General features: G+C 38.8%; 1 protein-coding gene across 1 annotated transcript in view; it reads left to right on the forward strand.

Moving 5' to 3' along the window:
• LAPTM5 (lysosomal protein transmembrane 5) overlaps positions 1 to 13,416 on the forward strand; it is a 54,976-nt gene extending 41,560 nt beyond the window's left edge. Inside the window, exons 6-8 of the mRNA XM_089671936.1 lie at positions 7,404 to 7,496; positions 11,032 to 11,124; positions 13,006 to 13,416. Of these exons, the coding sequence (XP_089528062.1) occupies positions 7,404 to 7,496; positions 11,032 to 11,124; positions 13,006 to 13,080 (261 nt within the window). The 3' untranslated portion in view covers positions 13,081 to 13,416. The remainder of the gene's footprint in view (positions 1 to 7,403; positions 7,497 to 11,031; positions 11,125 to 13,005) is intronic.
• Positions 13,417 to 13,964: the final 548 nt, after the last annotated feature.

Here is a 13,964-nt window from a genome sequence, read left to right on the forward strand (position 1 = left end):
CTCACTGCTCAGGAGATTGCAAATCATTTCAAAAACAAGAATGATACAATTCGTAGGGGCATCGCCACTGCACAGACATCCATCCCACTTGGCATACCTTATACTAAACCTCCCTCAACACTTTCTTCTTTTGACCTTGCTACTACTGAAGAGGTCAATAAGGTTTTCTCAGAAGCCTGTCTCACTACCTGCCCCCTGGATCCTGTCCCCTCACAACAACTACAGTCGCCCTCTTCTTCCATCCTATGCTCCCTCACTCACATCTTCAATCTCTCCCTCTCTAACGGTGCCTTCCCCTCCCCTCTAAAGCATGCACACATCACTCCCATACTTAAAAAGCCCTCCCTGGATCCCACCAACATGAACAACTTAAGACCCATCTCTCTGCTCCCATTTACCTCTAAACTCTTAGACCGCTTAGTCTACAATCGCCTGAGCTCCTACCTCACTGACAAGAACCTTCTTGACCCTTTACAGTCTGTCTTTCGCTCACTACACTCCACTGAAACTGCCCTACTAAAACTCACAAATTATCTACTAACTGCTAAAACCAATGGCCACTACTCCATACTCTTACTACTTGACCTCTCTGCAGCTTTTGATACGGTTGACCATCCCTTCCTCCTCAAAAAACTCCACTCTCTTGGCCTCCGAGACTCTGCTCTCTCCTGGTTCTCCTCCTACCTATCGCAGTGCTCCTTCAGTGTAACCTATAACTCTGGCTCCTCCTCTTCTCTCCCTCTTTCTATAGGGGTCCCTCAAGGTTCTGTCCTTGGACCCCTACTCTTCTCCATCTACACCTCCTCCCTTGGTCACTTGATAAACTCCCATGGCTTTAAGTACCATCTCTATGCTGATGACACACAAATCTATCTTTCTGCTCCTCACCTCACCCCTTCAGTCTCCTCTCGCATTACTAACCTACTAAGCGACATATCGGCATGGATGTCACTCCACTTCCTCAAACTCAATCTTTCCAAAACTGAGCTCATACTATTCCCTCCAGCCCGTGTCCCCTCCCCTGACTTCTCTATCAAGATCAATAACACAACCATCAGTTCCTCCCCTCATGCCAGGGTGCTAAGTGTTATCCTAGACTCCCATCTGTCCTTTCAGCCCCAAATCCTGTATAATAATAATAAAGACGTGTCCTGTTGTTTGTGTTCTTAGCTTTCGAAAAACCTTCTCCAGTGCCACATAAAAGAGAACACATGGCAATGCATCAGCATGCTTTAATACATTGAAGCAGATGTAAATCCAGTCATCAAATTCTCATTTAACAAGCTGATGTTATTTCAAAAGTAGCATTCATTATTTTGAAATCTGTGGTTATAATTATAATAATGTCTGATGATCCTGTCACTAAGGTCTATGTTCAGGCCATTTTTGTTATAGGGTAACAACATTTTGTCCCAGTCTCCTTGGGCCCCTGCATTCTCGCTCAGTTAAACAGGTTTCTGAGACTACAAGTGGCCATTTCAACATGTTACACAGTTATGGTCTACTGTTGTTATCACCAAATAACCAGCATGAAGGATGTCATGTTGGTGTAACATTCTTTAGGAGAAACATGCATGTAAATGCAGCAGGAGATCAGCAGCACTGAAATAAAACAAAGGATAAACAAAAGGTAAAATTAAGTATTTTGTTTAAAAAAATGGCCATTGTAATACACGGTGCTTTAGCAAACTACAAGTTACAATTTCTATATAGTTTAATGTATATTTAGTGGCTCCAACAAGGCAGAATGAATGTGTAGCTATTCTCTACCATGCCTACCATGACAAGCTTTACCACCACGATTGGGTTTTTTGCTATGGCTTCTCAAATGGCCACATACAGCTACTGCATATAAAACTTGGAGGAATGATTATTTTAATGTTCAGATAAGTTATTTAACTGAACAGTTAGAGCTTTTAATAGGCGTGTTCATTCCCATGACATTCCTTGTCAAAATGTGAAAAGCCTGTTTCAATGGAATTAAGTATATTGAGGACAGCATATAAAAAGCTTTCCAAAGCTTTAACAGAATAAGTAATCAACCAAACCATCAGAGATGGATTAATTGTATATTGCAATTTCCTAATTGTAAGTAAAGTTAGAAACAATAATAAACAATAGCTTCAGTATGGTAAAAAACATACATACATTGCAAAATATAAAAAAATAGATTCTGGACAACAAAGACCATGCATAAAGGTGACTCAATCAGGGTGACATATGGCTGCATGGCATGGTCTAAAAGACTCTATAAGAACAGAGATTCAAATTGAGAATCAGTACTTCATTAAAACAACTCAGAACACAGCTACAGTTGCAAGAAAAAGTATGTGAACCCCTTGGGATTACGTGGAGTTTTGCATGAATTGGGCATAAAATGTGCTCTGAACGTCATCTAAGTCACAACAATAGAAGAACACAGTCTGCTGAACATAATACTACACAAACATTAGATGTTGCCATGGTTTAATTGCACATAACATGTAAACATTCACAGTGCAGGGAGGAAAAAGTATGTGAACCTTTGGACTTAATAACTGGTTGACCCTCCTTTGGCAGCAATAACCTCAACCAAACGTTTCCTGTAGTTGCAGATCAGACCTGCACAACGATCTGGAGTCATTTTGGACCACTCCTCTTCACAAAACTGTTTCAGTGTAGCAATATTCTTGGGATGTCTGGTGTGAATCGCTCTCTTAAGGTCATGCCACAGCATTTCAATGGGGTTGAGGTCAGGACTCTGACTGGGCCACTCCAGAAGGCGTATTCTGTGCTGTTGCAGCCATTGTTTTGTTGAATTACTTGTATGCTTTGGGTCATTGTCCTGTTGCATCACCCATCCTCTGCGGAGCTTCAGTTGGCGGACAGATGGTCGTACGTTTTCCTGCAAAACGTCTTGATAAACTTTGGAATTCATTTTCCCATCAATGACAACAATCCGTCCAGGCCCTGAGGCAGCAAAGCAGCCCCAAACCATGATGCTCCCTCCGCCATGTTTCACAGTGGGGATGAGGTTTTGATGTTGGTGTGCTGTGCCTTTTTTTCTCCACACATAGTGTTGTGTGTTCTTCCCAAACAACTCAATCTTGGTTTCATCTGTCCACCGTATATTTTGCCAGTAGTGCTGTGGAACATCCAGGTGCTCTTTTGCAAACTTCAAACGTGCTGCAATATTCTTTTTGGACAGCAATGGCTTCCTCCATGGTGTCCTCCCATGTACTCCATTCTTGTTTAATGTTTTCCTTATTGTAGATGTGTCAACAAAAATGTTAGCATGTGCCAGAGATTTCTGTAGGTCTTTAGCTGACACTCTGGGATTCTTCTTTACCTCATGCAGCATTCTGCGCTGTGCTCTTGCAGTCATTTTTACAGGACGACCACGCCTAGGGAGAGTAGCAACAGTGCTAAACTTTCTCCATTTGTAGACACCATGGACACATGAACATCAAGGCTTTTGGAGATATTTTTGTAACCCTTTCCAGCTTCATGCAAGTCAACATTTATTGATTGTAGGTCTTCTGAGAGCTCTTTTCTGCGAGGCATGGTTCACATCAGACAGTGCTTCTTGAAACCAGTAAACCCAAAACAGGTGTGTGTTTTTTAAGGGCAGGACAGCTTTCAGCAACACATCCAATATCATCACACTGATTGGAGTCAAGGTTGGCTCACTCCTGGCTCCAATTAGCTCTGGGAGAAGTCATTAAGCTAGGGCCTCACATACTTTTTCCTCCCTGCACTGTGAATGTTTACATGTTATGTGCAATTAAACCATGGCAACATCTAATGTTTGTGTAGTATTATGTTCAGCAGACTGTGTTCTTCTATTGTTGTGACTTAGATGACGTTCAGAGCACATTTTATGCCCAATTCATGCAAAACTCCACGTAATCCCAAGGGGTTCACATACTTTTTCTTGCAACTGTATTTGCCATTTTCCTCAAAAAAAGCATCCCTCACAACAAAGTCTAGGGTAGCTCTGATAATACAAGTGAATAGCTAGAGGAATCCAAGAACAAGAGCCACCACAGTGGAACTGGAGTTTTCTGGTAGCAACTGGGGAGGAGATTCCCACAGTAGCTGAGTCAGGGTATGGGGAAGCTGCATTCTATTGGGCTCCAGCCTGGCTGTCTGCACGCTGGTTTTGACAGTGGAGGGTATCTCACTTGGCTGCTGAACACTTGCCGTACTTCTTCTGCCTCATTGAGCGTGATCTGAGCTGCTGAGGGAGGGAATTTGAGGAATTTATATTTCCTGGACATGTCCACAAAACCACAGTGTTGTGAGTAATGGAGATATAGAGGCTTTCACATGCATTTGAGCATGGTGAGTAAAATGGGTACTCCTACAGTTGTTTTTCTTGGTGGCAGTGTTATGGTAGTATTATGTTTATGTGTGTTTACTGAAATGTTCCTCCCAGTGGAATCACTTGATTAGGATGTAATTTTCTTTCTCTGCGCCCAAAAAAACAAGAAGGGCTCAGCCATGTGTCCAGCACCCTCTGACTAGTAAGAATCACATCAAAAGCAGCTTTCCAACAGATTCAGCATTACTTACCACTGTAGATAAAGATACAGATATAGCAAAACAGAAAAAGGTCAGAAAGCATACGTGATAGCTACTAACAGTGCTTCATCAATATTTTCAATTGTTAATCTGACAAACCAGAATTTCGAATACTTAAATATTCTTCCCAGGACTAGATTTTTTTTATAGTCCTGGAAAGTATATGCAAGAGCCCAGACCAGCCCCCCTCCTCCACAGGGAAAGTTAAAAAAGCTCAAAGTACTATAACCCTGAGTATAGATGGTGGTCAAATTGTGCACATGTGCAATGAAACAAATGTGAGAGGGCCTAAAAAAAGTGCACTTAAGAGCAAATTATAAACTTTAATTAATTAGAAAGCTATACCAGGCTAAGCTAATGAAATCCAACACATGTAAGACTATATAAAATATACTCTAGAAATGGTAGAATGCCTGCAAACTATAGAAGAAGAAATAAAAGACTTTCCTATAGCAGCACTGCTAGTACTTCTGGCCCCTTTGTTTACATTTAGCTTTCGGCTGGATAATCTCCCTGCCAATAGTTGAATGGATCTGGGGATATAGTTTTGTGTAGAAATTTGTCAGATCCAGTATATGATAGCTTCACAGCACAGACATGCCCCACTCTGAGCATTGGTATATCTCCATACACCAACTCACAGCTGGTCTTAGTTACTCCTAGTTTCCTCATCTGTGAACTGGTGGCAAGTCTTTATAAATCTGCTCTGGTTTTTAAATCGACAGTAGTAAGAACTACCTTAAAGTTATATTAAAAGCAATAAAAAATTAAAACATATGAAACTTACCTACTTTATGCAGTGGTCTTGCAGAGAGCAGCCTCAATCCTCCTCTTCTCGGGTTCCCCGCTAGCGCCCTTGGCCCCTCCCTCCTACTTAGCAACATGCTATGGGGGCATGAGCGGCTGCTCTTCATGTCCATTCACACACAGAGCTGTGGCTCGGCCCCGCCACCTTTCATTTCACAGTGGGAGCCAATGGAGGAGGAGGGAGAGCCTCTGGAGATCTGAAACTCTCATGCACATTGCTGGATCATGATGGGCCCCAGGTAAGTATTAGGAGGGCTGGGGGGAGGGGGTAGCAGCTGCATACAGAAGGTTTTTTACCTTCATGCATAGAATGCATGAAAGTAAATGACATGGAGCCTTTACAACCACTTTAATTTGGTGCCCTTGTCAATAAACTTAAAAAAATGCTTGCCTGAATTAGACACAGGTAGTTCTAAAGGAAACTACCACCAGAAATATCTTGTCGAGGCTTTGATGTGTTGTGTGCAGGTCACTTAAAAGCAAAAAGTTTTTTGGCTATATTTTCTTTTGACTCACAGGAGTATATTTACTTTTGTTTTCCTGTGATCCAGAGTCAGGCGACAACAGGCTATTGCCACTGTCATCTGATGGGACAAAACCCGGCCAAATATGGGAAGGATCCCAATAATAATGTTGGGATCCACCAGGCTGCCTTATTCAAAGCTTGTTGCAGCTTTTAGGACATGACTAAGAACCATAAGTAGCTGTATCTGCCCTCTCACCAGCCTGGTGTACCAGTTTGGAGGAGCAGAGTAGAGAAGAAATAGAGGATGCTAAGCGTGTCTTCCATTCCAGTGAAAGCACGTCATGATTTTCCATCTGATGCATTAATTCTGGAGCAAAAAGTCTTCTGACCAATACTAAACATTTCTTCACTCAAAGCAAAACAAAAGAATTACCAGAGGAATAGGAGAAAGTTATCTACATGGCCCTCTATTCCAAACAGTCCCCTGAACTGTTCATCTCAAAGATGTACTATATGTCCTACTCTTGAAAATAATCTCCCGTTAACGAATAGTGCCTGGGTTTGGTTCATGGGATGTTCGTCAAACTGTTAAAAAAAAGTTTGGAAATTGCAAACGCTTTCTGAACTCCTTTAAAGTCTATCGGGAACAAATCCTGCAGACAGATTTTTCACATTTTAAGGTTAATAGACACAGGATTGTCAAACACACGGAAAGGAGAACTGGGTACTGCCAGATGGAATATGTACCAATGCAAAAATAGCAAAAACATACTGTTCAGAGGTGAGCAGCACTTTTAAAAAAAAGATTAAAGGGCAACATTAAAAATGCACAATTCCTTTACAGCAAAAATGTTTGGCGGATGCCCTAAACCTGCCTTTGAAATGGTGCACCTGTACGATGTACTACAGCTAAAGTGACATTTAAAAAACAAAAAATGCCATGTAAATTGCTGCTTTATAACAGTTCCTGGCCACTTTGTCCTGCTTGTATACTAGCAGCTGTATGATGTACATATTTCAATGGCTTTTCAGTAGACCTACTATTATTGCTTTCAGAAATGAATTGTTCGTAAAGGATGCAGAGTACAGAAAATCATGCTCCATTTTTTGAATTTCCTTAGGAAGAGATGAAGAATTTGAAAGCTGGTGACAATTAGTAATGCTGAAAGCATAAGCTTTTAGCCCTTCATTTCCTTGTGCTGGGATTGCAGGGAAAGTTCACCACTGTGTTCCCAGACAGCAGTGAAGACCTAATGGAAGATCAAATTGGGTCACTGTTTATTGCTTATTTGTTAATGCTCCCTGCCAGCTGCCACCAATCTTGGAGAAGTTGTATCACAGACAAACATTATATAGTATAGGGTTGGACTAATTATCTTTAATAATTGGGCTTTTATTAAGACGGAAATACAGAATAGGCCATGATCTTGAATAAACTGTTATAGATTACACCAGCTGCCTTGCACTAGTATAGCTAAATTATGCTCTGTGTTTATATTTATGGCAACCATTAGCACTTAGGTTCAAGGTACAAAACAGTAATGAACGCTTTTCTTTATCTCCTCAGAATTATTTTTTGGTGAACAACGTCCCCTTTCAGAAATATACCGCCAGACTGATCCTCTTCACTTTGCTCCACACTGCTGTGATTTTGTACAAGGTAACATTTCTCTGTTTGAGTACACATGTCTAAACTTTATAGAAAGCTTTTTAATCAAACCGAGTGAGCAGAAAAAAAAAGACGATTCAGCAGTTCAGTGCAATGTAATTAGTAAGATGAATATATACCATGCTTGCTCCATAAACTCTGCTGCTTAGCACAAGAAGAGTTCCAGGACTCACTGGAATAAACACGGCATTGTCTAGCATTATACTATTAAAAGGTCATCAGAAGATGAAGATTACTGAACAAAATAAGGTTATGTACTTAAAACCTAAAGTTAATTAGGTTTCATAAATGCTGAAAATCAAAACTGTCCTGGCAACTTCATCAGAGCGGCCCCAATGGTGATTGGAGAAGCCTCTATGATGAGCTACAGCACAGCAGATAAAACACGCACAGTCATGAAATTACACAACTGTATATATGGGACCACAACAATATGACTGGCCAGTAGAGCAATTCTGGCAAGCAATTCTTATTATTGCTTATGCAATTTGAACACAATGCTTTATTGCTGAAATATTAAAGTGGAAGAAAGGGCTAACATTAGCTATATCCTGCATATCCTGTATCTGTGTACTTTTTTTTTAATCCCATCGGGTCAAGCGGTTCAGCGGTGACTCTGTATCAAAATTAGTTTGGAAGAATGTCAAACATTGCCCATACACCTCAAATTCTAACTATTTTAACTTAAAAGGGAACTACACTGTTTCTGAGTACCACAAACTGAAAGCACTTTTTAGTTTATTTTTAATATTTATTTCTTATTTATTTATTTCAGGTACTTATATAGCGCTGTCAATTTACGCAGTGCTTTACATATATATTATACATTCACATCAGTCCCTAACCCTCAAGGGGTGTACATTCTAAGGTCCCTAACTTACATTCATACATACACATACTAGGGCCAATTTAGACAGGATCCAATAAACCTACCAGCATATCTTTAGAGTGTAGGAGGAAACTGGAGTACCCAGAGGAAACCCACGCATATTCAAAGCAAACTCGCCCATCGATCTATGTATCCATGAGAAATCATTTAGAAAAACACCCCCTAGAATTTCTGGCTACAGCCATCTTGAATAAGGGCAGATGACTCATGTAGCAATTACTTCCTGGAATCCAATTGCCCTTAGTTCAGGCATGCAGGCAGGAGGGTGTGCATAGCTGAGAAAGCTCCTCCTCCCCTCCTGAAGACTCCTGGGATGTATGACATAAATTGCCGAGTAATGAAAACCAGAAACTAACTGAAGAAATTTAAAAAATAGTTTAAAACAGGTAAATACAATACACCTTCCTATCTATTTACTAATGCTAGCAGCATAAGGATTCAAAATAGCCAACGTTGACTGAGAGAGTGAAGTTCTACTTTTAATATTCAGCACTGTGCAACTTTAATTGGCAATTGTGCGGTCAAGCAACACTGAAATTTATATAATTTTTTTCACACAAACAGAGCTTTCTTTTGGTGGTATTTTATCACCACAAGGTTTTTTATTTTTTGCAATAGAAACAAAAAAGACCAAAAATTTTTAAGAAAAAACCCCCAGTATTTTCTACGTTCTGTAACAATACATATCCAATAAAAATATACAAATAATAAAACGTCTTCATAAATTTAGACCAAAATGTATTCTGCTACATGTCTTTGTTAATAGAAAATAGCAATAAGTGTATATTAATTTGTGCGAAAGGTATAGTGTCTACTGGAATTTAAGCAGCTATGACGCTATACTGATAATGGTGGTGATCATCAATTTATAGTGTGACTGTGATAGGGTGGCGGGCAATCTGCCGCTAACACACACTATCTGGGAGTGTCGCTAACAGACACTGCCATTGCTAGTGACACATTTAGCAGTGATAATACTGTGCATTGATACTGTACTCAAGGGATTAAATATGTGCCTAACAATGTGTAATGTATGCTGCTTTTACTTTTCCATCTGAATGTTTTTTCTCCCTGCTTTGCAGGAAAAAGAAACATCCAGATCACTGATCAGCGTACAGAGTCCTGTGTGTTTGTAAACTAAGTGCTCTGAGCTGTGATTGGACATAGCCGATCAGCGGGTCTCAGCCATGAATCATTGGCCTGGACCTGCTGACAAACCAACTACAGTGCGGTCAGCAGTATGCACTCCAACAAACCTGGAAGAGCCCCGCTGACAGACAGATACATGGTCCAGGGGGGCTGTGTCACAGTAGTCAAATAGTTAATATGTTAATTTCCTATGATTGTCAATGCCATCTATTGGCCATAATGTGGTGTTTTCCTGATTGAAGTATTTCAGGGAAAACATAAAATGCCCACTCGATGGAGCTAACAATCATAGGATATGATATCAAACTCAGCATATGAAATCATAGAAACTCAGCAGTGATATTCGTTCAACCAATTATTATAAATAGACCCTCAAGTGTACCTTAGTAGTTTGTAGGACCACATGGAGTGATAATGACTGACACTGAATTTCTGTTTCATTTTATAATTCTGTTTTCATCCTAGATTTTATACCACCATTATACAACACTTTGCTTAGGTGCTCTGAATGAGAGATGAACATAGAATGAACAGGCTACATATACTCTGTGTGACATGCCAGTGCCCTAGCTAAATAGAATAAAGGAATAGTGGATAATAGCAATTGATCAGTATTTTGACCCATGTGAACAATTAAGAAACGGGTACTAATGAGTAAAACTCAAATCCATAGCCATTACTGTTCATTACATTTTATGTTTCATTTTTTATACAGTAATGTGTGCAAAGAGGAACATGAAACTTTCTAATCATTTGCATAAGCTTTTATGTCTTATATACACAAACGCTATTAATGTTCATTTTGAATGCAATATAACTCTGAAAAACTAAAATGACAAATAAACAACTACTAAGTAAATGTGCAATAAAGAGACATAAGACTTCAAGCTGAGCAACCAGTTTCTTTGCAAGTAACATATAATTCTTTTAAATCTGCACATTGGTAAAGAAAATAAAAATTAGCAATTTGTGTAATGATCACTACAAGGTTTTGAACGCTACATGTAGTAAACCCATAAATTTATTTCCTCTGAGAGCAAATCGCCAACTGCAAACCTGTCACAAATCTTTGGATAAATACAAGCCTTGTGAAAATGCTTACAAAGTAAAGAAATCATTTTTTATTTACTCTGTTTTGAATGCAGTTTTGCTAAAAAAAAAAATTGACTGACAAAGGCTACGGCAAAATATCTTCTTAAAAGCAACAAAATGGCTCAGTCAAAAAGAAGATTCTGTTCCGGACAGAAAATTATTTATTTAGTTACACCAACTACCTGCATTTTGTTGGATGGGAAAGTTGTTTATGGGTAAAATAACACAAGTCTTTGTTTGTGTCAATGTGCCAGTCTGCAGCAAGTCTTGCACTGTCTTTGCCATGGTCCAGTTGGCAGTAGGTAAAAGGAAGTCATAGTCTAAATTTGTCTAAAACACGCATCCTTTTTATGGCATGTAGAGTGACAGTTTAACGGTCCTACCCAATGTCTACAGGCACTTATGATCTCCTGTGTCTGGAAAGTCTTCAAGTCTCTGAATCCTCCGCCAAAGAAGAAAGATGTGCCTCAACAACAAGATTTCACAAAAGTAAGATGGCAAGCTTACCTGTCTACCATTTGCATCACATTAATATAAATACAGAGAGATTGTAACTGTGAGATACATTTCATCTACTAATTACCTTAGCAGATATGACATCATCATTGATTGTTTGCAGAGAGCTCGGAAGTTTACTCAAGAGAAGACTTCTGTGCAAATGATATGCAGGGAAGTCACCACATTCGTAGGCAAAGTAAAGAGGAGCATTTCTCATTTTCTGAGCAGTATTATGAATATGAATGAAAATTTATATTTTAATCAGAAGCTTTCATAAGGATTATTACCCATAGCATATTTGTTTTCAGCGGGTAAGAACCAACAAAAGAAAATTGTGCTGAAATAATTTTCTTTGGCTTGAATATAAAAAGGCATCACTGGGTTGACTTACTAAAACAGGAGAGTATAAAATCTGGTGCAGCTCTGCCTAGAAACCAATCAACTTGCAGGTTTTTTGTCAAAGTGTAATTGAACAAGCTGAACCTAGAAGCTGATTGGCTACCGCACTATCCAGTTTTGCAGTATATATATATATATATATATATATATACACACAGTATATGTACCTCTATAGACACCCTCCGTACCCCCAAAAATTTCTTATATAAATAGAAGCGGCTATATCACATTTGTGACACTATTTCATTACAGTCATTCAAAAACTAAACTTGTAAACATGCAGAGCAGACCTGTTCACAAAAACAAATTTTCTGGAAAATTTTATTTTTTTTGGTGGTATCGAGGCCATATTTTTATTACTGGAACCTATAGATACACACAAACCAGATCTCAGCCCTTCAGCTTCAATAACTCTTTTACAGAGAGCTTGTTTTACAGGTTCCTTCCCAGTTTATAATAATGAAAGACATTATATATATATATGTGTGTGTGTGTTTTATATTAGATTACTTCTTTGATGCTACTGATGATAGGAAAAAAATAGTGGCCAAGAACAGTACACAAAAAACCTTCTTAAATAAAAAGGATCCACGTGGGCCACCAGAGCAGCTAGAGAAGAGGAAATGAACAGGCTTTAGAAGAAAAGCTTTACAGTCTTGCCTGAACCCCCAAACATGTACCAGCAGTGCCAAGACTACAAGAAAGAGTGTGGCCTATGACCATCTGCCTACACCCAGTCTGCAAATGTGGTCATCAAGTGATAGACTGTTAGCAGGAGAACATCTATACTCCATCATTGTGGTGGGAGTTCTAACGGCCACTTCTGTGTGTTTAAAAGGTTTGCTTTCACTGAAGTTCTGCCTAAGGCTGGTTACATCGCTCTTACATTACCTTTGGATTACAAATAACCTTGTTTGAGGATGAGCATTTCAATGAATACACCATGGGTTAGATGGGGCCTTTTACACAGTAGTTAGGCTGCACTGCTGTTGATATTATTATTAGCACTGTAACCTTCATTACCTTACATTGTCAGAGTATTTATTTCTTTTAGTGCTGATATTGCTTTGTTAACATTGTTCTCTTACACCCACCTAGAGCATTCTGGCCAGACCCCTTTACAAGCAGCTAGGGGGAATGAATAACATGTATTTGGTTGTACTTATAAATTGTTTCAGCATTAATACCTGGTTAATCCTGTCATTGCCTAGTCTCTCTTGCAGGGCTTGTTTTGGCCCTAATAAAACCCTTTGCATAATTGTTTGTGTATCGATGACTGTTGGGTCCAGTTCAGGGTGGGTGGCCACTGGAAAAAGCAGAACCCAAAAATATCCAGCAGCTCCTTAGGTGTTCAGAGCTGCTCATTCAAAAAATGCTTTAGTTACAACTTTTTTTATCAAAATATTTCACTTAGAAAGCTATCAATATACTGATTTCTTTATTTTTTACAAATGTCATTTCTTTGTGTTACAGGTAGCACTACCATCCTATGAGGAGGCTGTTAAAACAACATCAAAAGATTTGCCACCTCCATATTCCACTGTCTAAACCACAAGGCCATAAAATAAACCAGCTTCTGTCCACAGTAATGAGCCATTCTTTATGCTTCCAAGTGATGGAGACCAAAGGGAACTGTGCATTAGACAGTACATAGTTTCCAATGCAAAGCAACAAAGACCAAAAGAGAACTACAGTGCATAGAAGCTGTCTCGCTACACAAAGCAATGCAAGTAAACATGTTTTTATAATATCATTTTTGCAGACAGTACAGGATTACAGCAGAACAACTGAAAAAGAATTTTAGCTCTTCTTAATACTACGCAAAAGATCTATTGAAATGAGCTGTGCTTTTATATGCAATAAAATGCGCTCAGTAAAAACCTATGTGCACTTGTATAATTTTGTAAGTTAAGATTTATAGGGATGTTTCATTATAATCCTTTAAACATCAGAACACCAGTGATGGCATAGAGAGAAATACTTCTAAATTAAAGGAAACATTTGGGAAATCAAAAGTAACTTTTAGATTTGGCAATTAAAGTTTAATTTGCTTTAAAAAAACTATTCATAATAACACATAAGTCCTGAAACTAGCAGAGTAAAGTACACTATTGATTATAAACACTGTAAACCTATTACAGTCAATCTGTGACACTGACAATCGTAAAAGGCCAGAATGAAGCAAAAATATAACTGTAATATTTTAGAGACAAACAAACTCAGCACATGGGCTGAAAACACGAATAGAGAAGCAAATACATATTTTTCTATATTGATTACCTAAATACACAATAGAAATACAACTAACAAACAAGCATCCATAATGGTAAATTAAGTAAAAGTATAAATAACTGCAACAGAAATATATTTTTTAAGCTCTTTAAGCACCCTTAGGGTTGCCACCTCATCCCTTTATAACCGAACACATATTA

Source organism: Staurois parvus, unplaced genomic scaffold (genome assembly GCF_062004578.1).
Source record: "Staurois parvus isolate SC_StPar_1 unplaced genomic scaffold, SC_StPar_1.0 ptg000115l, whole genome shotgun sequence".
Lineage (NCBI taxonomy): Eukaryota > Metazoa > Chordata > Amphibia > Anura > Ranidae > Staurois > Staurois parvus.